The sequence below is a fragment of the Oncorhynchus keta genome, chromosome 28 (genome assembly GCF_023373465.1).
Source record: "Oncorhynchus keta strain PuntledgeMale-10-30-2019 chromosome 28, Oket_V2, whole genome shotgun sequence".
Classification (NCBI taxonomy): Eukaryota; Metazoa; Chordata; class Actinopteri; order Salmoniformes; family Salmonidae; genus Oncorhynchus; species Oncorhynchus keta.
In genome coordinates, this window is record NC_068448.1 from 25,605,227 (window position 1) to 25,632,974 (window position 27,748).

A 27,748-nucleotide genomic window follows, 5' to 3' on the forward strand; every position below is an offset into this window, starting at 1 on the left:
TTTTTTATTTGATTTGTTCATGATATTAGGACTGGTGGAGTTATGTCACAAGTGCAGTGAACAAAAATATGGAAATGTTTGATCTATCAAAATTACAACCGACTGATTGCAGCGTTAACCAACTGATTGCAGCGTTAACCAACTGATTGCAGCGTTAACCAACTGATTGCAGCGATAACCAACTGATTGCAGCGTTAACCAACTGATTGCAGCGTTAACCAACTGATTGCAGCGTTAACCAACTGATTGCAGCGTTAACCAACTGATTGCAGCGTTAACCAACTGATTGCAACGTTAACCAACTGATTGCAGCGTTAACCAACTGATTGCAGCGATAACCAACTGATTGCAGCGTTAACATTTACATTTACATTTAAGTCATTTAGCAGACGCTCTTATCCAGAGCGACTTACAAATTGGTGCAAACACCTATGACAACCAGTGGAACAGCCACTTGCATCTAAATCTTGTTGGGGGAGAAGGGGGGTGAGAAGGATTACTTACCCTTACTTACCCTATCCTAGGTATTCCTTGAAGAGGTGGGGTTTCAGGTGTCTCCGGAAGGTGGTGATTGACTCCGCTGTCCTGGCGTCGTGAGGGAGTTTGTTCCACCATTGGGGGCCAGAGCAGCGAACAGTTTTGACTGGGCTGAGCGGGAACTGTACTTCCTCAGTGGTAGGGAGGCGAGCAGGCCAGAGGTGGATGAACGCAGTGCCCTTGTTTGGGTGTAGGGCCTGATCAGAGCCTGGAGGTACTGAGGTGCCGTTCCCCTCACAGCTCCGTAGGCGAGCACCATGGTCTTGTAGCGGATGCGAGCTTCAACTGGAAGCCAGTGGAGAGAGCGGAGGAGCGGGGTGACGTGAGAGAACTTGGGAAGGTTGAACACCAGACGGGCTGCGGCGTTCTGGATGAGTTGTAGGGGTTTAATGGCACAGGCAGGGAGCCCAGCCAACAGCGAGTTGCAGTAATCAAGACGGGAGATGACAAGTGCCTGGATTAGGACCTGCACCGCTTCCTGTGTGAGGCAGGGTCGTACTCTGCGGATGTTGTAGAGCATGAACCTACAGGAACGGGACACCGCCTTGATGTTAGTTGAGAACGTCAGGGTGTTGTCCAGGATCACGCCAAGGTTCTTAGCGCTCTGGGAGGAGGACACAATGGAGTTGTCAACCGTGATGGCGAGATCATGGAACGGGCAGTCCTTCCCCGGGAGGAAGAGGAGCTCCGTCTTGCTGAGGTTCAGCTTGAGGTGGTGATCCGTCATCCACACTGATATGTCTGCCAGACATGCAGAGATGCGATTCGCCACCTGGTCATCAGAAGGGGGAAAGGAGAAGATTAATTGTGTGTCGTCTGCATAGCAATGATAGGAGAGACCATGTGAGGTTATGACAGAGCCAAGTGACTTGGTGTATAGCGAGAATAAGAGAGGGCCTAGAACAGAGCCCTGGGGGACACCAGTGGTGAGAGCGCGTGGTGAGGAGACAGATTCTCGCCACGCCACCTGGTAGGAGCGACCTGTCAGGTAGGACGCAACCAAGCGTGGGCCGCGCCGGAGATGCCCAACTCGGAGAGGGTGGAGAGGAGGATCTGATGGTTCACAGTATCGAAGGCAGCCGATAGGTCTAGAAGGATGAGAGCAGAGGAGAGAGAGTTAGCTTTAGCAGTGCGGAGCGCCTCCGTGATACAGAGAAGAGCAGTCTCAGTTGAATGACTAGTCTTGAAACCTGACTGATTTGGATCAAGAAGGTCATTCTGAGAGAGATAGCGGTAGAGCTGGCCAAGGACGGCACGCTCAAGAGTTTTGGAGAGAAAAGAGAGAAGGGATACTGGTCTGTAGTTGTTGACATCGGAGGGATCGAGTGTAGGTTTTTTCAGAAGGGGTGCAACTCTCGCTCTCTTGAAGACGGGAGGGACGTAGCCAGCGGTCAGGGATGAGTTGATGAGCGAGGTGAGGTAAGGGAGAAGGTCTCCGGAAATGGTCTGGAGAAGAGAGGAGGGGATAGGGTCAAGCGGGCAGGTTGTTGGGCGGCCGGCCGTCACAAGACGCGAGATTTCATCTGGAGAGAGGGGAGAAAGAGGTCAGAGCATAGGGTAGGGCAGTGTGAGCAGAACCAGCGGTGTCATTTGACTTAGCAAACGAGGATCGGATGTCATCGACCTTCTTTTCAAAATGGTTGACGAAGTCATCTGCAGAGAGGGAGGAGGGGGGAGGATTCAGGAGGGAGGAGAAGGTGGCAAAGAGCTTCCTAGGGTTAGAGGCAGATGCTTGGAATTTAGAATGGTAGAAAGTGGCTTTAGCAGCAGAGACAGAGGAGGAAAATGTAGAGAGGAGGGAGTGAAAGGATGCCAGGTCCGCAGGGAGGCGAGTTTTCCTCCATTTCCGCTCGGCTGCCCGGGAGGCCTGTTCTGTGAGCTCGCAATGAGTCGTCGAGCCACGGAGCGGGAGGGGAGGACCGAGCCGGCCTGGAGGATAGGGGACATAGAGAGTCAAAGGATGCAGAAAGGGAGGAGAGGAGGGTTGAGGAGGCAGAATCAGAAGATAGGTTGGAGAAAGTTTGAGCAGAGGGAAGAGATGATAGGATGGAAGAGGAGAGAGTAGCGGGGGAGAGAGAGCGAAGGTTGGGACGGCGCGATACCATCCGAGTAGGGGCAGTGTGGGAAGTGTTGGATGAGAGCGAGAGGGAAAAGGATACAAGGTAGTGGTCGGAGACTTGGAGGGGAGTTGCAATGAGGTTAGTGGAAGAACAGCATCTAGTAAAGATGAGGTCAAGCGTATTGCCTGCCTTGTGAGTAGGGGGGGAAGGTGAGAGGGTGAGGTCAAAGGAGGAGAGGAGTGGAAAGAAGGAGGCAGAGAGGAATGAGTCAAAGGTAGACGTGGGGAGGTTAAAGTCGCCCAGAACTGTGAGAGGTGAGCCGTCCTCAGGAAAGGAGCTTATCAAGGCATCAAGCTCATTGATGAACTCTCCGAGGGAACCTGGAGGGCGATAAATGATAAGGATGTTAAGCTTGAAAGGGCTGGTAACTGTGACAGCATGGAATTCAAAGGAGGCAATAGACAAATGGGTAAGGGGAGAAAGAGAGAAAGACCACTTGGGAGAGATGAGGATCCCGGTGCCACCACCCCGCTGACCAGAAGCTCTCGGGGTGTGCGAGAACACGTGGGCGGACGAGGAGAGAGCAGTAGGAGTAGCAGTGTTATCTGTGGTGATCCATGTTTCCGTCAGTGCCAAGAAGTCAAGGGACTGGAGGGAGGCATAGGCTGAGATGAACTCTGCCTTGTTGGCCGCAGATCGGCAGTTCCAGAGGCTACCGGAGACCTGGAACTCCACGTGGGTCGTACGCGCTGGGACCACCAGATTAGGGTGGTCGCGGCCACGCGGTGTGGAGCGTTTGTATGGTCTGTTAACCAACTGATTGCAGCGTTAACCAACTGATTGCAGCGATAACCAACTGATTGCAGCGATAACCAACTGATTGCAGCGATAACCAACTGATTGCAGCGATAACCAACTGATTGCAGCGTTAACCAACTGATTGCAGCGTTAACCAACTGATTGCAGCGATAACCAACTGATTGCAGCGATAACCAACTGATTGCAGCGTTAACCAACTGATTGCAGTGATAACCAACTGATTGCAGCGTTAACCAACTGATTGCAGCGTTAACCAACTGATTGCAGCGTTAACCAACTGATTGCAGCGTTAACCAACTGATTGCAGCGTTAACCAACTGATTGCAGCGTTAACCAACTGATTGCAACGTTAACCAACTGATTGCAGCGTTAACCAACTGATTGCAACGTTACTGCACAAATGAAGGAGGCAGGTGGAAGGGGGAGAAGGTTCTTGTGTGTCTGCCTTTTATTAATTAAAATACCAAAATTAGACATTTTAGGGGGGCATAAAATAAACGCATATACCAGTTTCATTTGAGGACAAATGTTGACAGCGGCAGCGCAATACAGGATGCAAAATAGCTGGGAAAAGATTTAGGATGTTCCATGGCACATGGTTTATGAACTGATACACAAAACAACGCTTTATTCAAAACTTTACGTTTTTCAATTAAAATTATTATTCAAAATTCTTGCCACCAATAGAATGTTGTGTATGGGGCGTAAAACCATCTCATCTCTGCAGATTTTACTGAGAAGAAACATCATTAGATCACTTATTCTGGTATTACCCCTGTGTGGCTTATTTCTGATCACAGGTTCGGGAGTGTCTGAAAAATCACATTTACCTAAAACTAGCCCTGCAAATAACACTGTTGGGAGATTTGGAAAGCCATTGTCAATCAACAATATAATAACTTTATGTATGCATCTTTAACTTACAATCTGTAGATACTATGTGATTAGAAAGGGTCAGAATGTATGTGAATTATCCCAGCACAGTTGGAAAAATATATGGCACATACGTATAAGGGGGTGGTTTACGGAGATACTGTAGGTGGGATGGGCTGAGAGCAGCTGAGGGGTGGGTTTTAAAGCCATTGATCTATAATATTTATGACTGCAAACACTATATATAATGTACAGTATACCGGATGTGTTTAAGTACCATCTATCCAGATGTACACTGAACAAAAATCTCTTAAAGTCGTCTTAGAAAATTTGGTAGAACGTCCAACTTGCCTCACAACCGCAGACCATGTGGAGTTCCTGGGCTGGCGTGGTTACACATCTGGCTTCTTCACCTGCGGGATCATCTGAGAACAGCCACCTGGACAGCTGATGAAACTGGGTTTGCACAACCGAAAAATGTCTGCACAGACTGTCTCAGGGAAGCTCATCTGCGTGCTCGTCATCCTCACCAGGGTCTAGACCTGACAGCAGTTTGGTGTAGTAACAGACTTCAGTGTGCAAATTCTCACCTTAGTTGGCCACTGGCACGCTGGAGAAGTGTGCTCTTCACGGATGAATCCCGATGAACTGTACCGGGCAGATGGCATCGTGTGGGCGAGAAGTTTGCTGATGTCAACATTGTGAACAGAGTGCTCTATGGTGGCGGTGGGATTATGGTATGGACAGGCATAAGCCTGAACACAATGAACACAATTGCATTTTATTGATGTCAATTTGAATGCACAGAGATGCCGTGATGAGATCCTGAGGCCCATTGTCGTGCCATTCATCTGCCGCCATCATCTCATGTTTCAGTGTGATAAGGCACGCCCCCATGGTCGCAAGGCTATGTATACAATTCCTTGGAAGCTGAAAATATTTTTTTACTCTGCATCATTGGTAAGGGCTCGTAAGCAAGCATTTTAATAGTAATGTCTATATCCGTTGTATTCGCTGTATATGACGAATACATTGTAATTGACAGAACTGTTTTAGTTATAATAAAACATTTTCAGGCAGTTAAATGTAAATAAATAAATAAATAATAATAATAGTATTACTGACACCAACAACCAATGTTGAAAGTTCAACATTTTCTTCCTTCTAAAACCCTCTGCCTTTGTGTAGGTGTAACAATGGCGTATTTTTAACCTGTGGCTGTTGGGAGAGGGGGACGGAAGTGCCAGGACAACTAAGGAAGAGAGGCCTCCTCATACTTTATCCTTCCTGGGATTTGGAGATCTCTCCGCAGCCCCTTTGAAATACAAATAAACAGGCCTCTCCCCAGTGAGTAACAGTCAGTGAGCTATGACTGCCTGACCTACAATTAGCAAAAGAGATGGGGAAGTTGTGTAGAGGTCGTCCCTAAGCTCAACAAATGGTTTACCATTATTGCATAGAACTCCGTTCCATCTCATATTGCTCAAATAAACAGCAAAGCTGGTTTTAAAAAACAGATGAAGCAACACCTCGCGGCACAACGCCTCTCCCCTATTTGACCTAGATAGTTTGTGTGTATGTATTGATATGGCTGTGTGCCATTAAAACTTTTTTTAATGCAGTTCTGTCCTTGAGCTGTTCTTGTCTATTAATGTTCTGTATTATGTCATGTTTTGTGTGGACCCAGGAAGAGTAGGTGCTGCTTTTGCAACAGCTAATGGGGATCCTAATAAAATACCAAAACTACCAACGTCATGTGGCAAGAAACAACTAATTGGCACCAGAGAGCCACCATTAGAATGTAACCCCTAAAGGACAGAAATAGATTAATTGCTCTCGGGGGTCATGGGGTCATCAAAAAGGAGCTGGGAAATCCAAATATTTTTCATAAAAACATGGAATGCATGATTAGCATCTTTCCTAGTCAAATGGGTTACAGATGTTTCTAACGCGTGGGTGGAAATTTAGAGCCCAGACGTCATTAAGGTCTGATGTCTCAGAGGAATTTATAAAACTGACTGGATGAAAGTTTTTTTTAAATGGTGAAATAAAACGGTAAACAGCTTAGGGTTAGGATGGATGGTGCTTTGTGGAGACAAAAAAACAGGAGAAAAGCTTTTCTGAGAGACCTTGGTTTTAGAATCACACCATAAGATGATATTGTATTGTCCGGTCAAAGACAGCTAGGTTAGACAAATCATAAAGAAGGGGTCTTCTTGCCATATGACGGGGGTAGTTGAGCCTTGGGATGATTCTGCACATCATAACACAAAAAGGTTTCAGGATCTGGGTTGAAAATGACATTTTCATGGCAATCCATTTCACAAACGCGTCAGCCACTTTAGAGTCCTATGGAAATCGTGGGAAACGTGTTGCTTCCCCTCCATCCACTTCGAGTTCCCTCGTAAAAGTCCAACACAATATAAACACTTCCTCTTGCTGCTGTCGGAAATACTCAAGTTGTTCAATGTACGGTGCGACCCACATTAAAAAAATACTATGGTATAAAAACTATATTTCCCGTAGTGTTTTTGTGTACTTTAGTCTGCAAAAACACTACACTGAAATACTGTATTATTTAATGTAGTATTTACAGTTAACTCAACTAAATACTGTAGTAAATATACTTGTTTATAATTAATGTGGTGTTTTTGCAGGCTGTAGTATTTACTGTTGTTTTTGCAGACTAGTATACTGTATTTTTTACTGTAGTGTTTTTGTGGACATTACTGCAGTGTTTACTATAGTGTTTTTGTTTTATTATATTTTTTCTCCTTCAGGAAACATACTGGAGAAAAGCACACATTTTCCATAACTTGTAGATAGGTCAAACTGGGGTCCGAACAGAGCAGAAGCGCTGAGTCTGCACCTGTAGGGAACACAATATATGACCAACACTTTGCGTTTAGGTTACTCACTAATGGGTGGCACAAATTGCAATACAAAGGGAGGGGAATGGGCAGGGTATATGCAAATTAAATACTGTAGTTTTTACTATAGTGAAAAAACATTACTTTTATTTGCTACAGTGTGTGTTTTTGCTGATAATACTGTAGTATTTACTATATTATTCTATAGTATACTACAACATTCTATAGTAAGTATGATCGAGGGATACTAGTTTTTACAAGCTTTTTGCTACATTATAAGCATTGCTACACCCCCAGAACATCTGCTAAATATGTGTATGCAACCATTACAGTTTGATTTGACTTGATTACTAGAGTGTGTTGTATTGTATACTACATTTTACTATAGAAAACTGTAGTATTTTTTTTCATGTGGGAAGACACACTGCAGCCACATCTGTATTTTTCCAGTGGTAGGACTCTTTGGTAGAAAATAATGTAAGGAAGAGTGAACAAGAGAAAGGCTTGTCTGAACCTACCCATACACTCCATGGTACATGGAGACATTTATGAAAGTGTAAATGGACATTTTCATTTATCTATGGAAGTCCACATGTGCTATATGTAACCCAAGAAGATAATCAAAACAAGTAAAAGTGCTTTGAAAGCTTTGAACACAGAATACATTCCTGTGAGTCAGACTTAAAAGACTTGGACTGGAATGAATGAATTATTTGAGTGCTTATGAAGAGCCTCCTGATTGGGAGTCAAGGGACAGTTTCTAGCAGTAATTACCATTTTTAAATAGTCATACCTGTAAATATGTCAGTGTGCAAACCTGTGAATAAATCAATGTAAATAGTGTAAATCAAAATTTTGCATCAACTATTAATATAAGTACCAATATGATCTTTAAATATGTTGATTACCTAGGATGCTGGACCAGGGATGTGAGTTTCTTAACGCAATCTCTGGTGTGTTTTGTTTTGAGTTGAAGTTCTGTTGAACCTAGATTAGGACTCAGAGTATGGGACCGCTAGTGTTGGCCACAGACACGTATCCAAACAGACTACTCTTCCCCTCCATGTCAGGGTAATGATAGGAGGCAGTGGCCTCTGGTAATGTCTTTCTCGTTCTTATACAAGTCAAGGGTGTTCACAATCACAGCATGGCCTCTATCTTTTGTTTTACGATTCTCTACATCAAAGCAACAAACACAGAACAGTACAATAACAATAGACAAATGGGTCTTTACCCAAAGCTGTTGTAGCTCATGAGTCATGGCTTTGTTTCTGGCAACAAATGAAACGGCTTGATTAAGGCTTTCTTTTGCAGTTTCTTTCTTGGTCTTGATATTTTTCACAGCCTAATTAGGCCTATTTGTCTGGTCTACAGGAATTCAAATGCTTTGATAGCAAACACTGCATGTGATGGAATCAATACTTGTTAATTGGGGTAATTAAATGTGGCAAAGCATGGTGCCAAATTAAATTGAAAATAAAACAAATCCCAGACTTGTTAGACACTAATATTCAATGACACAACATCAGCTTTGTTCACAGACAAACTACAGTGGTGTTAACACTTTTTTTTAAACTAGATTTACTCAACTAAACATTGTATTTCATACTTAAAACTGTAGTTGGCAGAAAATTCACTAACATTTACATTTTAGTCATTTAGCAGATGCTCTTATCCAGAGCAACTTAGTGAGTGAATCCATTTCCATCCTTTTTTCATACAGGTCCACTGTGGGAATCAAACCCAGAACCCTGGCGTTGCACACACCATGCTCTACCAACTGAGCTACATGGGATGTGTAAAAGGGTTCTTTGGCTATCCCCATAGGAGAACCCTTTTGGGTTACCTCTGTAGAAAGGGTTCTAGCTGGGACCCAAACGGGTTCCTCTTGGGAAAAAAACTGTTGTTGGCAAAACATCTACTGACCACTATGCTAGAGCTATAGTGCATCAAAAGGGCAGTTGGAGGGACTATTTTCAGGTTGTTCTCCATCATCTAGGGTTGTGTGATCATGATGTTTGCTGATGACCTTTATCCTTCATAAAAGGAGAAAGTGAAGGGTGTCACTCACTTGATAGACTGATCTAGGTCCCTCCATGGAAACACAACCCTGGATGATGGAGAACAACCTGAAAATAGGTCCCTCCATGGAAACACAACCCTAGATGATGGAGAACAACCTGAAAATATGTCCCTCCATGGAAACACAACCCTAGATGATGGAGAACAACCTGAAAATAGTCCCTCCATGGAAACACAACCCTAGATGATGGAGAACAACCTGAAAATATGTCCCTCCATGGAAACACAACCCTAGATGATGGAGAACAACCTGAAAATATGTCCCTCCATGGAAACACAACCCTAGATGATGGAGAACAACCTGAAAATAGTCCCTCCATGGAAACACAACCCTAGATGATGGAGAACAACCTGAAAATAGTCCCTCTATGGAAACACAACCCTAGATGATGGAGAACAACCTGAAAATATGTCCCTCCATGGAAACACAACCCTAGATGATGGAGAACAACCTGAAAATAGTCCCTCCATGGAAAATATGTCCCTCCATGGAAACACAACCCTAGATGATGGAGAACAACCTGAAAATAGTCCCTCCATGGAAAATATGTCCCTCCATGGAAACATTTTCTGTTGGACATTCTTCCCCGCAGGCCTAGCAGTCTCTCTCTCCCTCTCTCTCTCATCTGATAAATTGGTGTCCTCAGAATGTAATATTCTGCTCATTACTACTCAGTTTATGATAACAACCAGACTGTTATTACAGTTCTCATTACAGTTTGTTTTCCTTGGCATAGGAGGCAAATAGTAGTTTTACAGATGTAAAGGGATTGGGAACGTGGCTTGATTGTGAAAGGGTGTTGTATAGTCTTGGACAAGAACACTATTGAACATGTGTGACACGATGTCCCTGTGTCTCCCTTTGGGACTTTGGTCAGGTGACAAGCCGTTGAAGAGAGAGGACCCGACAGTGCATTCGGAAATTATTCAGACCCTTTGACTTTTTCCACATTTTATTACGTTACAGCCTTATTCTAAAATTGATTTAATAGTTTTTTTCCCCCCTCACCAATCTACACACAATACACCATTGTGAGTTTTTTTTGCAAATGTATTACAAATAAAAACTTTATCATAAGTATTTAGACCCTTTACTCAGTACTTTGTTGAAGTAACTTTTGGCAGCCGTTTACAGCCTCAAGTTGGTTGGGAGCGTTGCTGCAAAGCTATTTTCATGTCTCTCCAGAGGATGTTCGATCGGGTTCATGTCCGGGGACTGGCTGGGCCACTCAAGGACATTCAGAGACTTGTCCCAAAGCCACTCCTGCGTTGTCTTGGCTGTGTGCTTAGGTTCATTGTCCTGTTGGAAGGTGAACCTTGACCCCAGTCTGAGTTCCTAAGCGCTCGGGATCAGGATTTCGTTAAGGATCTCTCTCTGTACTTTGCTCTTTTCATTTTTCTGTCGATCCTGACTAGTCTCCTAGTACCTGCCGCTGAAAAACATCCCCACAGCATGATGCTGCCATCACCATGCTTCACTGTAGAGATGGTGCCAGGTTTCCTCCAGACGTGACGCTTGGCATTCAGGCCAAAGAGTTCAATCTTGGATTCATCAGACCAGATAATCTTGTTTCTCATGTTCTTTTGGTGCCCCTTGGCAAACTCCAAATGGGCTGTTGTGCCTTTTACTGAGGACTTGCTTCCATCCGGCCACTCTACCATAAAGGCCGGATTGGTGGAGTGCTACAGAGATGGTTGTCCTTCTGAAAGTTCTCCCATCTCCACAGAGGAACTCTGGAGTGACCATCAGGTTCTTGGTCACCTCCCTGACCAAGGCCCTTCCCCCCCGATTGCTTACTTTGGCCGGGCGGCCAGCTCTGGGAAGAGTCTTGGTGGTTCCAAACTTCTTCCATTTAAGAATGATGGAGGCCACTGTGTTCTTGGACTTTCAATACTGCAGAAAATGTTTAGTACCCTTCCCTAAATCTGTGCCTCGACACAAACCTGTCTCGGAGCTCTAGGACTAATCCTTTGACCTCATGGCTTGGTTTTTGCTCTGACATGCACTCTCAACTGTGGGACCTTATATGGTGTGCCTTTCCAAATCATGTCCAATCAATTTAATTTACCACAGGTGAACTCCAATCAATTTGTAGAAATATCTCGAGGATGATCAATGGAAACAGGACGCACCTGAGCTCAATTTTGAATCTCCTATCAAATAGTCTGAATAAGGTTGTTTTGCTTTGTCATTATGGGGTATTTTGTGTAGATTGATGAAAAACAATCAATTTTAGAATATGGCTGTAACGTAACAAAATGTGGAAAGTCGAGGAGTCTGAATAGTTTCTGAATGCACTGTATATACACTTAGAAAAAAAGGGTTATTTGGCTTTCCCTATAGAAAGGGTTCTACATGGAACCCAAAAGGGTTCTACGTACAATCAAAAATGGTTCTTCAAAGGGTTCTCCAATGGAGACAGCCAAAGAACCCTTTATGGTTTTAGATAGCACTTTCTTTTAAAGAGTGTATAGACTGTTATACTTCACGTTTTTTCCCGTTTCAAATTTCAACCATAATCAAATAAACATCCTGCTTGGTATTGTAAATATGCATGTTCCCTGACCTTGAGTGGAACGACTGCGGTGCTGTGACCTCCTATTGAGAGTGGCCATCCTGTTCTGAGACATTTGTACACACTGCGCTGCGTGTTCAGCGAGTGCAAAGACGGACAGTAGAATCATGAACAAACAAGTATTTTTGTTGTTTCCTCATAGTATGGCCAATTATTGTTGAGTGGTCCATTCAAAAAAGAGCTATTGCTGCAATTAATCCCCACTGTGAACCAAACCACATGAAGTATATCGCAAAGTTAGAAATACAGCCACTCACCTCTATATTATTTCCATGCTTGTGATTCCTCTCGCCATAGTTCACTGATGCTCACTGGCAACACCTCTCTTTGTCCCATATAGAACCATGTGGAGGATCCTAGCACTATGGCTTCCGGTGCTACTCCTGGGAGTTGAGGTGAGAGAGCTCGACTACTCTCTCTGTGTGTGTGTGTGATGTCTTTGTCATATTAGAAACTGAAAAGGGGCCCTTAAACATATCCAATAGGTGTGCCACTGTGAAGATGTGCTGGAATCAGAAGAGGTGCCTATCAACCCTGTGTCAACCACAGTGACCCGCAGCCAGATCCTCTCAGCTCAGTTTGAGTGCTACCTAAAGATTCTCCATGACCCACCACACAATGAAGATGGTGAGGCACTATACACATGCACCCCCACACACACATGCACCTGTGGAGGCTCTAATAAAAACCATACTAAATATATATTCACAAGTCACCAACTAGCTGATTAAAACACACTGTTTTGCAATGAAGATCTACAGTAGCCTCAACAGCACTCTGTAGGGTAGCACCATGGTGTAGCTGGAGGACAGCTAACTTCCATCCTCATCTGGGTACATTGACTTCAATACTTAACTATTCTCACTCACCCCCTTCCATAGACTTACACAGCAATTATGATTACTTCCGGATGATGGCCTCCAACCTATCAGAGCTCTCTGACATGTTGTCCATCCCATCAGATAATTCTTCCAGTACTGAAAGCAGAAGCTGCAACTAGCTAGCACTGCACGGCATAACGTGTGGTGAGTAGTTGACTCAAAGAGAGAGAAAGACAATAGTTGAACAGTTTTGAACAAATTCCTTTGTTTAAAAAATTAAGGAAAAGCAGCAGAGAGAGAGCTACGGTAGTTACATTTTTTTTGTTCTTCTTAGTTTACCTTTCACTTACTTCGCTCGCTAATGCAGCAAATTTAGCCTACTCAACAACCTGACTTAAACAGAGAGGAATTATATTAAAATGTTAGCTAGCTGGCCAAGGCTATCCAACACTGCAACGCAGTGGCAATTTTTTATCAATTTATTGCCACTGGGCCCCAACGGTGTAGCTGCTGAACTGCTTGCTGTACACTGTACTGCGTGATTGTACACATGGATTGGGTTGTAGGTTTACTAACGCGTTAGTTCCGCTGTTGACTATGATGTTAGCTAATATCGTGACAACGATGTAGGTTGTGTAGAGGTAGGGTTGGGGAGTAACTGATTGCATGTCATCAGTTATTAAAAAGAAACTAACTGTAAATCAGTTACTTTACCCACAAAAATATTGTAATAAGATTGCAGATACTTTTGAAAAACCTAGATTACTTTTAAATTCAGAAAGGATGTTAGCGAAAAAAGAAAAAGTACATTATGATACCTTTGTTCTCTCAATAACATTCAATTCAGCATTGAAAAAAGGCACACATTTAAGTTTGTTCCACCTGAGCGAGTCGAACCACAAGTGAGAGACCAATGTGATGAAACACTAAATGCGTTTGATGGATCCTTTTTACTTTCCCCTAAGATTCATTAAAAGAAAACAATCTAAAAGTAACTGAGTAATCACATTACTGAGTTTGGGTAATCCAAAAGTTATGTTACTGATTACAATTTTGGACTGGTATCTAGTAACTAACGGATTACATTTAGAAATTATTATAATTATTTTTAATCCCAGTCCCCTTCCCCGCAGGAGGTCTTTTGCCTTTTGGTAGGCCGTCATTGTAAATAAGAATTTGTTCTTAACTGACTTGCCTTGTTAAATAAATAAAGAATGCAACCCTTCCGATCCCTGTGTAGCAGTTATGGTATGAAAGTAATCGGTTAGCGTCCAGAACTTTCCTAATAATCCTATTTTATTTATGTAAAAAAATCCACTGGGACAGACATGCTTGACCCATGCCCTGGGTCGGCAGGGTAGCCTGGTGTTTAGAGCGTTGGACTAGAAGGTTGCATGTTCAAATCCCCGAGCTGACAAGATACAAATCTGTCGTTCTGCCTCTGAACAGGCAGTTAACCCACTGTTCCTAGGCCTTCATTGAAAATAAGAATTTGTTCATAACTGACTTGCCTAGTTAAATAAATGTAAAATAAAAATGCCTGATTCTGCAGCCCTTGACATGTTTTTAATCTTTTTTAATTATTTTAATTATTATTCCTAACGTGTGAAAATTGGCCCTTTTTGTTCTTCCGCTCCACAAAGGTGGTGATCCCTGCGATCTTAATAATTATTGCCAGACCTCAAAACGTTCACGTCTAGCGACAATATTAGAACTTTTGGTAAATTCTCAAATGCGGTCGTCCTTTTTAGAAAATGTATTCTGAATGCTCACCATTAGGCCAGGTCGCAGCACCATCTCCCTGCGTCTCGAGTCTTAAATGACATAAACACACCAGACAGGAAAGAGTACTGCGCGCTGCCCTTTTTATTGATCTGTCGAAAGTATCTGATATAGTTTATCACTCCTGCTATTCGAAGTTGGTCTGGACCAAGAGACCTGCGGCTGGTTAAAAAATGACCTGCACAACAGAAGTCGGTGTATATCTTATGGAGTTCAGTCTAATTTTCTTAGCATAACCAAAGGAGTGCCACAAGGCTCAGTACTAGGCCCTTACTGTTCCCTATTTACAATCATCATTTTGGTTTGTCCCCCAACAGCAACTGGGGCTTACATCTCTGTGGATGACAGTTACTTATTCCCGTCCCCTCAGTGTAGCAGGCCGTTCACAATTTTCAGCTTGGCTTTGATTAAATTCAATCTTAAATTAGTGCAAAAATTTGTTGATAAAACAAAGTTTATATTTTTCTCCAGGTCTCATAAAATGTATCCTAAAGACCTGCATATATATATATGTACATTAAGAGGAGTCCAAATTGAGCTAGGCCCCCATTATAATTATCTCGGTATTTGATTGACGATAAGCCAGCCTTTTAAAAAACACATTGATAAACTGACAAAGTTGCGAGTATAAAAATAAATCCTGTCTCACTTTTGAAAATAGGAGGAAGACACTCCTCCCTGTAATTGACTATTGCGACACAATTAAAACCTCTGGATTCAGTCTACCACTCAGCCTTGCGTTTTATCACTGGTGAGAATTCCGTACGCATCATGTCTCTTATATATTTCTGTTGGCTCGGAGTCTCTGACTAACAGAAGACCCCAACATTGGCTATTATTCGTATATAAAGCACTTCTCCAGGAACTCCCTTATTACCTCACCTCACTTCTAAATTGGACATCTAGTAACTGTAAAACTCGCTCTCAAGACTGGTTGGTACTAAAGGTTCCAGTGTCTCCTTTGAGTTAGGGAAGACAGCTTTCAGTTACTATGCGTCTCCGTCCTGGAATGACCTACAGGTCACTCTAAAACTAAATGATTTGGTCCAAAAAGGTGAATTCAGGGCTCTGATTAAAAATAAATCTGACCAATGAAAACAGTACTTGTTTTGATTGACTGTATATAAACTCAGCAAAAAAAGAAACATCCTCTCACTGTCAACTGTGTTTATTTTCAGCAAACTTAACGTGTAAATATTTGTTTTAACATAAGATTCAACAACTGAGACGTAAACTGAACAAGTTCCAGAGACATGTGACTAACAGAAATGGAATAATGTGTCCCTGAACAAAGGCGGGGTCAAAAGGTAACAGTCAATGCAGCTGGTGGCCACACCCAGATACTAAGTACTGCAGTGCATCTCCTCCTCAAGGACTGCACCAGATTTGCCAGTTCTTGCTGTGAGATGTTACCCCTCTCTTCCACCAAGGCACCTGCAAGTTCCCGCACATTTCTGGGGGGAATGGCCCTAGCCCTCACCCTCCGATCCAACAGGTCCCAGACGTGCTCAATGGGATTGAGATCCAGGCTCTTCGCTGGCCATGGCAGAACACTGACATTCCTGTCTTGCAGGAAATCATGCACAGAACGAGCAGTATGGCTGGTGGCATTGTCATGCTGGAGGGTCATGTCAGGATGAGCCTGCAGGAAGGGTACCACATGAGGGAGGAGGATGTCTTCTCTGTAACGCACAGCATTGAGATTGCCTATAATGACAAGCTCAGTCCGATGATGCTGTGACACACTGCCCCAGACCATGACGTACCCTCTACCTCCAAATTGATCCCGCTCCAGAGTACAGGCCTTGGTGTAGCGCTCATTTAATCGACGATAAATGCCATCACCCCTGGTGAGACAAAACCGCGACTCGTCAGTGAAGAGCACTTTTTGCCAGTCCTGTCTGGTCCAGCAAAGGTGGGTTTGGGCCCATAGGCGACGTTGTTGCCAGGGATGTCTGGTCAGGACCTGCCAGGACCTACAACAGGCCTACAAGTCCTCAGTCCAGCCTCTCGCGGACAGTCTGTGCACTGATGGAGGGATTGTGCGTTCCTGGTGTAACTCGGGCAGTTGTTGTTGCCTTCCTGTACCTGTCCCGCAGGTGTGATGTTCAGATGTACCGATCCTGTGCAGGTGTTGTTGCACGTGGTCTGCCACTGCGAGGACGATCAGCTTTCCGTCCTGTCTCCCTGTAGCGCTGTCTTAGGCGTCCCACAGTACGGACATTGCAATTTATTGCCCTGGCCACATCTGTAGTCCTCATGCCCCCTTGCAGCATACCTAAGGCACGTTCACGCAGATGAGCACTGACCCTGGGCATCTTTCTTTTGGTGTTTTTCAGAGTCAGTAGAAGGGCCTCTTTTTAGTGTCCTAAGTTTTCATAACTGTGACCTTAATTGCCTACAGTCTGTAAGCTGTTAGTGTCTTAATGACCGTTCCACAGGTGCATGTTCATTCATTGTTTATGGTTCATTGAACAAGCACCGTGTGTAAACCCTTTACAATGAAGATCTGAAGTTATTTGTTTTTTTTATAAATTATCTTTGAAAGACAGGGCCCTGAAAAAGGGGCATTTCTTTTTTTGCTGAGTTTATTTGTTTCTACTGCCCTTTTGAATGGAACTTAGTTTATTTTACATGTTTTAACTGTAATTTTGTAGTGAACATGCTTGAATTGTTGCTCACTGTTGTTCTCAGGGCACCATTGGAAATGAGACCCTGGTCTCAATGGGTTCTCTTGGTTAAATACAGTCTAATAATCTAAATAAATGGCACTGACCGCCACTGACATGCAGCCACAGACACACTCATCATAATAAGAGTGGAGGAGTAGTGCAGGTCAGGAGAGAAATAGGGAGAAGGGAAGTGACTACCCTCAGGTCTGAAAGGAGGGAAGTGTTCTTTGTCTCCAAGCTGCCCCCGTTACTGGAGCTCAGTAAATAACAGCCTTTGAAATGCTATTTTGCGCTCTATTTCCCTACATGCAACAACCTGGACACAGACTTCCTTGTATTGTTTACTAGGAATGTATTTAAAGTGATATGTGTGTTTGCATATGTAGCTGTTTCTCTCAGCTGTTTTAATGTACAGTATTGATACAATGTTCAATGTTTTATATCAATAATATTTTGAAGGGACATTTTAGGTGTTGGGTTCCATCTGTTTTTCGTTTCTCTGTTGGCTTTTGCGTCACATTCACAGAAAATAATAGACTGTTGTTTTCAGTTTGTCTTAGAAAACGACCCAACACAGTATTTTAAAATGAGTGTGAAAGATTTATACCTAGGTTATTAGAACTGTTCTTTGATCACTAATACCAGATGTCACTCAACCTGTATATGTTCATGATATAATACACAGTTCAGAGTTCACTAATGCAATGAACCTAAACTTTTTGAAACATGAAATAGTTGCATTACTATAATACACTGCAAACAGCTGCTCCTCCCTCTTTGCCCCCTGCAGGCACATTCTGTAACCGCACATGGGACGGATGGCTATGTTGGAGTGACTCTGCCCCTGGCACGGCCATGCAGCTCTGCCCTGATTACTTCCAGGACTTTGACCCCTCAGGTGAGCCAGCCAGTCAGCCACACATCTCATTCAATCACAATTCAACTGACTTGATCTTTACTGATGATGCCCTACCTGAAATGTTTTGTGACATCCATATTCTCCCTGTGTCCATTCAAACAGAGAAAGCGACCAAAGTGTGCAACTTGGATGGACAGTGGTTTCGTCACCCTGAGAGCAACCGAATTTGGTCCAATTACACCCAGTGTCAGATGTACACCAAGGATAAACTGATGGTATACTTCTAAGCCAAGTAGTTTATAAATTCTGACAGTGGCTAAACCATTTTTATTAGAGTCCATTTAGTGATTGTTGTTGTCAACATCTCTATTGTGTCCACTTAGTTAAAGAAGTGAATTAATGCTTCCTCTTGTATCCTCATTCCCTTCTTGCCCAGTTTGCTTTCAGCTTGTACTACTTGGCCATTGTGGGACATGGATTGTCTGTGGTATCCCTCATCATCTCACTCTGCATCTTCTCCTACTTCAAGTAAGTCATTCATGGTTTCCTCCATGGACCCATTGAGGCAGATATTCAGAGCACAACAGTAGACTGTCACATTAGTGTACTTTTTCACTTTACATCCTTGAATCAAAGTGATTCTGTTGGTGTTGCATACCGAGCTCTCTATTCTAAAACAGAAGTATTTGGTTGTGACTACACACTGAGCTCTCTATTCTAAAACAGAAGTATTTGGTTGTGACTACACACTGAGCTCTCTATTCTAAAACAGAAGTATTTGGTTCTGACTACACACTGAGCTCTCTATTCTAAAACAGAGGTATTTGGTTCTTCCTACATTGCCAACTTGAATTCACAACATTTGACTACTAGTGCTACACCATGAAGTGGAAAAGTGAAAAATAAGAAAGTTATCCTATGACCTACACTTTTATTTTTTTATTTTTTTTTACTAAGTAATTACCACACCCCTTGTTTCTTGAGTTGTGTCCCTCTGTTCTAATCCTCCCATTAGGAGTCTGAGCTGCCAGAGGATCTCCCTCCATAAGAACATGTTCCTGTCCTTTATCTTCAACTCCATCTGCACCGTCATCTGGATCTCTGCTGTAGCCAAAAACCAGCAGCTGGGGGCCAGCTACCCTGTAAGTAATGTACACCTCTGCCATCAGGGGGATTACTCTGAACATGAATGGCTACTGGTTGAACTCATGAAGTTGGTGAAGATGCAATTTTGAGGTGCTACACTCCACAATGTATGGCAATGAGTGACAACTTCAGAAAGTTGTCCCTGTGCTGTTCTCAGATTGGATGCAAGATCCTGACAGTCCTGAACCAGTATATATTTGGCTCCAACTACTTCTGGATGCTGTGTGAGGGGATCTACTTGCACACTCTCATCGTCGTTTCTGTGTTTGTGGGAGAGCAGCAGCTGGGCTGGTATTATGTCCTTGGTTGGGGTGAGTGACTGACTGCATCTTTGTCACACTGCTGTATGTTCTGCTCCGCTATCTGAAATTCATTGTTGTTTCAGCATCCTGTTCCCCTAGCACAATGTTGAACATTTATTCTATGGTTTCATATCTCTATATTATGCATTGTGTCATCTAAGAAGGCCTTATGGAAGCTCATGACACTCTTGGGCTGCAGTCCAAACACTTTCATTTTACCTCCTCAGCCCTTGCGCTTGCCACTTTCCCTTGGGAGAATCCCCGTCAAAACCAGAGACAGTTTGATTGCCGACATAAGTGGAGGTTAAATTCAAACGTTGCCCCCTCGGCCCTCGATTTAGCTTGAGGGAGCGAGTGAAGAACTTTAATCACTTGTGGGTTTGACATGTGACTACCAACTGTAGCCACGTGTCAAACTCCGGTGCCTACAAAGTGTCAAATTTAATCAACAAAATGATTAAGCTTGGTTGATAAAAATATACACTGCTCAAAAAAATAAAGGGAACACTTAAAAAACACAATGTAACTCCAAGTCAATCACACTTCTGTGAAATCAAACTGTCCACTTAGGAAGCAGCACTGATTGACAATAAATTTCAGATGCTGTTGTGCAAATGGAATAGACAACAGGTGGAAATTATAGGCAATTAGCAAGACACCCCCAATAAAGGAGTGGTTCTGCAGGTGGTGACCACAGACCACTTCTCATTTCCTATGCTTCCTGGCTGATGTTTTGGTCACTTTTGAATGCTGGTGGTGCTTTCACTCTAGTGGTAGCATGAGACGGAGTCTACAACCCATACAAGTGGCTCAGGTAGTGCAGCTCATCCAGGATGGCACATCAATGTGAGCTGTGGCAAGAAGGTTTGCTCTGTCTGTCAGCGTAGTGTCCAGAGCATGGAGGCGCTACCTAGAGACAGGCCAGTACATCAGGAGACGTAGAGGAGGCCGTAGGAGGGCAACAACGCAGCAGCAGGACCGCTACCTCCGCCTTTGTGCAAGGAGGAGCACTGCCAGAGCCCTGAAAAATGACCTCCAGCAGGCCACAAATGTGCATGTGTCTGCTCAAACGGTCAGAAACAGACTCCATGAGGGTGGTATGAGGGCCCGACGTCCACAGGTGGGGGTTGTGCTTACAGCCCAACACTGTGCAGGACGTTTGGCATTTGCCAGAGAACACCAAGATTGGCAAATCTCCACTGGCACCCTGTGCTCTTCACAGATGAAAGCAGGTTCACACTGAGCACATGTGACAGACGTGACAGTCTTGAGACGCCGTGGAGAACGTTCTGCTGCCTGCAACATCCTCCAGCATGACCGGTTTGGAGGTGGGTCAGTCATGGTGTGGGGTGGCATTTCTTTGGGGGGCCGCACAGCCCTCCATGTGCTTGCCAGAGGTATCCTGACTGCCATTAGGTACCGAGATGAGATCCTCAGACCCCTTGTGAGACCATATGCTGGTGCGGTTGACCCTGGGTTCCTCCTAATACAAGACAATGCTAGACCTCATGTGGCTGGAGTGTGTCAGCAGTTCCTGCAAGAGGAAGGCATTGATGCTATGGACTGGCCCGCCCGTTCCCCAGACCTGAATCCAATTGAGCACATCTGGGACATCATGTCACGCTCCATCCACCAACGCCACGTTGCACCACAGACTGTCCAGGAGTTGGTGGATGCTTTAGTCCAGGTCTGGGAGGAGATCCCTCAGGAGACCATCCGCCACCTCATCAGGAGCATGCCCAGGCGTTGTACGGAGGTCATACAGGCACGTGGAGGCCACACACACTACTGAGCCTCATTTTGACTTGTTTTAAGGACATTACATCAAAGTTGGATCAGCCTGTAGTGTGGTTTTCCACTTTAATTTTGGAGTGTGACTCCAAATCCAGACCTCTATGGGTTGATAAATTTGATTTCCATTGATAATTTTTGTGTGATTTTGTTGTCAGCACATTCAACTATGTAAAGAAAAAAGTATTTAATAAGACTATTTCATTCATTCAGATCTAGGAAGTGTTATTTTAGTGTTCCCTTTATTTTTTGGGAGCAGTGTATATACAGATGATATTGTGACCTGTAGCGACCCGTAGCACTCACTTCGGTAGCCTTGAAGTGCTTTGAAAGGCTGGTCATGGCTCACATCGACACCATTATCCCAGAAACCCTAGACCCACTCCAATTTGCATACCGCCCCAACAGATACACAGATGACGCAATCTCTATTGCACTGCCCTTTGCCACCTGGACAAAAGGATGTGATAATGCTATTCATAGTACACTCAAAGCTCATCACTAAGCTAAGGACCCTGGGACTAAACATCTCCCTCTGCAACTGGATCCTGGGCTTCCTGACGGGCCGGCCCCAGGTGGTTAGGGTAGGCAACAACAAATCTGACACGCTGATCCTCAACATGGGGGCCCCTCAGGGGTGCATACTCAGTCCCCTCCTGTACTCTCTGTTCACCCATGACTCCATGGCCAAGCACGACTCCAACACCATCATTAAGTTTGCCGACGACACAACAGTGGTAGTCCTGATCGCCAACAACAACGAGACAGCCTATAGGGAGGAGGTCAGAGACCTGGCAGTGTGGTGCCAGGACAACAACCTCTCCCTCAATGTGATCAAGACAAAGGAGATGATCATGGACGACATCGACAGGGCTGTAGTGGAGCAGGTTGAGAGCTTCAAGTTACTTGGTGTCCACATCACCAACAAACTATCATGGTCCAAACACTCCAAGACAGTCGTGTAGAGGGTACGACAATGCCAGGTGACTGAAAATATTTGGCATGGGTCCTCCTATCCTCAAATTCTACAGCTGCACCATTGATAACATCCGGACTCGTTGCGTCACTGCCTGGTATGGCAACTGCTGTATACCTGTTGTATTCGGGTACGTGACAAATACAATTTTATTTGATTTTAGCATTGGCAAATGGGAATAACGCTCAAATTGGCTTAGGCTCCTCACCATGAGACTATAAAATGTAGCTAGCTTCATAAACATTTTTTGGGAATTGTGAAAATGATTTGGAATAAATTACCAAACTATAAACCTAGCTAGCCAGCTATGGGTAACTGTAGCTAGCTACCTGACGGGAGTGCTAGCTAGTTACGTTAGCTTGCTAGCTACATTAATAGCTTTAGGTTGGTTGTTTTTCAGCTCAACTTCAAGATTTTCACCAAAGACATTGCCTCTCTCTCCCTCGCTTGGGCAAGGGACATTTAAGGTACACTCTGATGTGACGATGTAAAACGTCATTCAAGGGCTGAGGGTTTAGGGCTGAGGGCTGTCTACTTTGCGTTTGAACTGCAGCCATGGACTCCTCTGTCTCTCTCCCAGGCTTCCCCATCATTCCTGCCATTACCCATGCTGTGGCCCGCGGGGTCTTCTATGATGACAGGTAATGTGTCAACTCCTCCCTCTGAATAATATGCTACTGTGCACAATAGTAGCAGAGGTTGACAGTGCAATGCACGCTGCATTAGTACGCTGCATCCTGTCAGTTACAATACTTATGTCCCAGTAAAGCTCAGGATCTTATTTGACTGTCTCAGTTGACTTTAGCCTCGTCTCTCCTTGTCTCCCAGATGCTGGATCAGTTCCGACACACACCTGCTCTACATCATCCATGGTCCTTTCCAAGCTGCCCTGCTGGTGAGTCTGCACTACCAAAACAAAAATATCTAACAAAAATAGAAACCAAAGTGGACAGTGTGCTCAAACTCGATCCCTCCTCCTCTGCTTCCCTCTGGCTGTTTCCAGGTGAACCTGTTCTTCCTACTCAACATAGTGCGTGTGCTGATCACCAAGCTGCAGGTGACCCATAGTGCGCAGTCCAATGCCTATATGAAGGCTGTGCGAGCCACTCTAATCCTGATACCTCTGCTGGGAGCCCAGTTCATCCTGGTTCCTTGGAGGCCAGAGGGACATAAGGCCAGGGCCATCTATGAGTTCACCATGAACATCTTCACACATTTCCAGGTATGGGTGTTTTTTTATTAAAAGCAAATCTGATAACCTTTCAACACCCAATATCCACAAGTGATATAAGGCCATTAAAGAATGTTTAATCTGGAGAAATATTCACTGAATAATTATTCCTGTATAGGGACTCCTGGTCGCAATTATATTCTGCTTTTGCAATGCAGAGGTAAGTGCCAGTATTTCTTAAATAGCTGATGATTACCCTCAGTCTATCATTTCATTTAGAAGTAGAATCATTGTCATTCAGGAATTCTATATATAATTGTTTGCCAGTATTTACTGATAAGGTTCAAGCTTGCATTTATGTTGCTCTTAAACCACTCTGTCTTTGGTTCCACAGGTGCAGGCATGTCTCAGAAGGAAATGGGCCCAGACCAAGCTGGTGTGGAAATGGACAGATTCCTACTCCCACTACAACACCAACTCCTCTGTGACCGAGACGAGTCGCGCTACAGTCAGCCTGGAGCTCACTCCTTCTGAGGAGGACACCATCATTAAGCCAGGTGGCAGTGTGCACTACCGAGTCAATGGACAGAGCAACGGCAAGCGCTGCACCAATAGGGAGATGGACACGCCAAGGATCCTGGAAACCACTGACATCTGAGAACATTGTATTGTCCATTCCAATAGGTGTCATCACATTATGCTGGTCACAAACAGGCTCACTTAGCTCACAGCGTGGCCACAGACAATTGGTCAGAGCAGAAAAAGAGGATCTCACACACACACACACACACACACACACACACACACACACACACACACACACACACACACACACTGTAAGAATATACGCACAAATGTGTACAAGATACACATGCAAGCACAAACACGCAACACAGACAAAGACACACACATTTGATAATGAATGATCCGTTTACAGGGTCCAGTTGAAACCTTGCAGACAAGTATTCACCCCAAATGTATATACATTTCACTGTAGCTTCTCACTGTTGCTCATGTTGGCCTTATGGAACAAATCCAGTGATACAAGGACCCAATGAAGATGGCTGTCTCTGGTAATGTTTGATCTTGGCCTTCAATGCGAATTAGTGTCTGATATAATCATTTTCTGTAGGCCTATTGTACCATTTGTACAGTATATAAGCACTCTTATATTTGATGAGTTAAACTCTGACACTCCTTTTATATTGTTAAAATTAGGATCTGTCTTTTTGATGTCACTTTAATGATGTGGAACTTATGATTTAATTTTGTTGCATAAGTTTGCCTTTTTAGAACCATGAAATTACTTGGCATAGTTCTGACTGCTGAATGTTGAGTTCTCAGAGGCAAGGAAGATGACTGACAGTGAATAAGGCACACAACAAAATGAGGAGTAGTGTGTCTGTGTGCTTTGACACTCTAATGGGAGAACCTATGATTCAGTGATGTGGGGTTGCCCTATGTCTGACAACACCCAAAAGTCACTTTTTATCCAGTCTTATTTTCTTACGGTTTTACAAGTCTTGTTTATTGAGTAGCTTTTCACCATATACAAATCTAAGGATATATGTATTATAGCACTGAGCTGCAGTTGAACTATTTATACATGCATACATATGTGTGTAGTGGGGAGAATTTGAAATGCTGCCGTTTATGAAAAACATTCCACTTTGACTTCAGAATAAATGCCTAACTGAATACACTACTTTATAAACCTATTTAATTGTGTAACAATGGTATTAAAATAAACTTTTATAATTGAGTTTTTTGCTTGTTATTTTCTATTTAAGTATAACTTTTTTTGTAATGTAGATGTGACTCACTCAGAATGTGATCTCTTCAAAGGCAGAGGTATTAAAATAAAGACCACCAGGAGTGAAAAGCTTTTGTTAAACTCACTCACTCTTCTCACTCACTCTACTCACTCTTCACACTCACTCTGCTCACTCACTCGGCTCACCAACTCTACTCACTCTACTCACTCACACTACTCACTCTCACTCTACTCTAGTCACTCACTCACTCACTCACTCACTCACTCACTCACTCACTCACTCACTCACTCACTCACTCACTCACTCACACTACTCACTCACTCACTACTCACTCACTCACTACTCACTCACTCTACTCACTCTCTACTCACTCTATTCACACTCTACTCACTCTATTCACACTCTACTCACTCACTCACTCACTCTACTCACTACTAACTACTCACTCTACTCTACTCACTCACTCACTCTACTCTCTCACTCTACTCTCTCACTCTACTCTACTCACTCACTCACTACTCACTCTACTTACTCACTCTCACTCACTCTCACTCTCACTCACTCTATTCTACTCACTCACTCACACTACTCACTACTTACTCACTCACTCTACATACTCTCACTACTCACTCACTCACTCACTCTACTCACTCACTCTACTCACTCACTCACTCTACTCACTTTCAATCACTCCACTCACTCACTCACTCTACTCACTACTAACTCTACTCACTACTAACTCTACTCACTCACTCTACTCACTCACTCTACTCACTCTCACTCACTCCCACTCTACTTAATCTTACAAATCGGAAGAGGGAATTTATTGCAAACCATTAAAATCAAAAAAGGGGGGTGGTATTTTTTCCAGACTCTTTTCATCGTATGTGCCGGTGGACAGGGCCTGTTTCAATCCTGTCTTGCTGGAAATTAAAGTTACCTTTCATGGGCTGATGGTGTTACTGCTCGGTGGCCTAGTTTAACTAGATTGAATTGTTTTATTATTGTGAGAAGCCTTAAGTGTATACGTGATCACATGAACCTAATAAATAATGTTGGCCTAAATTAAATGTAGGCCTAATGGCGAATCCCTATGCTACGCCATTGGCACAGGTTCATGAGGCGTCCACATATATATGCCTAATTCGCTTTCCCAACAGGTCTTTAGTTGGGTGATGTTACTATTTATTGCAGATAGAAGTCAATGAAAGTGCAACTTTGCATGATAAATAGGCCCACCGTAGGTTCCAACATGAAGATGGTGCTCTACACAAGCATTTTTCTGTAAGAAGTGTATGCTCTCCTCTCACCTCAGAACGACAGAACGGTGTGCAACATTGAATTCAACATAAATGGTACTGTAGCGACCAATTGAAAAACATTGTAATTACGGTGGCTAAGGTTGAAAACATTTGAAGTTTACCAGTAAACTACCAGAATTGTGGTCTCTTTCAAGAATTTTATGTAATCTATCACAAGACATTGAGTGTCCTTTTTGGGTACTTCAAATGATCACAGGTTTCTCTTCATGTTTGGTCTACTGTGTGGCCTTATCATATGCAAAAGCATTAAATAGTACCTGCAAAACACCAATCTCAACGTCAACAGTGAAGAGGCGACTCCAGGATGCTGCCCTTCTAAGGAGAGTTCCTCTGTTCAGTGTCTGTATTCTATTGCCCATCTTAATCTTTTCTTTTTATTGGCCAGTCTGAGATATGGCTTTTTCTTTGCCCCTCTGCGTAGAAGGCCAGCCTCTTCACTGTTGAAGTTGAGGCTGGTGTTTTGAGGGTACTATTTAATGAAGTTGTCAGTTGAGGACTTGTGAGGCGTCTCTTTCTCAAACTAGACACTAATGTACTTGACCTCTTGCTTAGTTGTGCCCACCCCTCCTCTTTCTATTCTGGTTAGAGCCAGTTTGCGCTGTTCTGTGAAGGGAGTAGTACACAGCATTGTACGAGACCTTCAGTTTCTTGGCAATTTCTCACAAGGAATAATCATTTCTCAGAACAAGAATAGACTAACAAGTTTCAGAAGAAAGTTATTTGTTTCTGGCCATTTTGAGCCTGTAATCGAACCCACAAATGCTGATGCTCTAGATACTCAACTAGTCTAAATAAGGCCAGTTTTATTGCTTATTTAATCATCACTACAGTTTTCAGCTGTGCTAACAATTGCAAAATTGTTTTAATGATTAGCCTCTTAAAGAAAATGATAAACTTGGATTAGCTAACACAATGTGCCATTGGAACACAGGAGTGATGGTTGCTGATAATGGGCCTCTGTACACCTATGTAGATATCCCTTTTTTTTAATCAGCCGTTTCCAGCTACAATAGCCATTTACATCATGAACGTCTACACTGTATTTCTGATCAATTTGATGTTATTTTAATGGACCACATTTTTTTTGCTTTTCTTTCAAAAACAAGGACATTTCTATGTGACCCCAACTTTTGAAGGGCAGTGTATGTGTATATATATATATTATTATTTTTACACCAAAGCCTATATACTACCCACCACTGCGAACTGTATGCACTCGTTGGCTGGCCCTCGCTTCATATTCGTCGCCAAACCCACTGGCTCCAGGTCATCTATAAGTCTCTGCTAGGTAAAGCCCCGCCTTATCTCAACTCA

At 43.5% G+C, this 27,748-nt stretch overlaps 1 protein-coding gene across 2 annotated transcripts in view; it reads left to right on the forward strand.

Moving 5' to 3' along the window:
- LOC118360919 (calcitonin gene-related peptide type 1 receptor-like) overlaps window positions 1-25,099 on the forward strand; it is a 31,131-nt gene extending 6,032 nt beyond the window's left edge. The window contains exons 2-13 of one of the 2 annotated variants that reach the window (XM_035740488.2): window positions 12,158-12,212; window positions 12,303-12,444; window positions 17,883-17,990; window positions 18,114-18,226; window positions 18,388-18,479; window positions 18,967-19,093; window positions 19,255-19,408; window positions 22,747-22,807; window positions 22,995-23,061; window positions 23,170-23,388; window positions 23,516-23,557; window positions 23,732-25,099. In XM_035740488.2, the coding sequence (XP_035596381.1) occupies window positions 12,162-12,212; window positions 12,303-12,444; window positions 17,883-17,990; window positions 18,114-18,226; window positions 18,388-18,479; window positions 18,967-19,093; window positions 19,255-19,408; window positions 22,747-22,807; window positions 22,995-23,061; window positions 23,170-23,388; window positions 23,516-23,557; window positions 23,732-23,995 (1,440 nt within the window). In that variant the 5' untranslated portion in view covers window positions 12,158-12,161 and the 3' untranslated portion in view covers window positions 23,996-25,099. The remainder of the gene's footprint in view (window positions 1-12,157; window positions 12,213-12,302; window positions 12,445-17,882; window positions 17,991-18,113; window positions 18,227-18,387; window positions 18,480-18,966; window positions 19,094-19,254; window positions 19,409-22,746; window positions 22,808-22,994; window positions 23,062-23,169; window positions 23,389-23,515; window positions 23,558-23,731) is intronic. The other variant, XM_035740489.2, reaches the window with a different exon arrangement.
- Window positions 25,100-27,748: the final 2,649 nt, after the last annotated feature.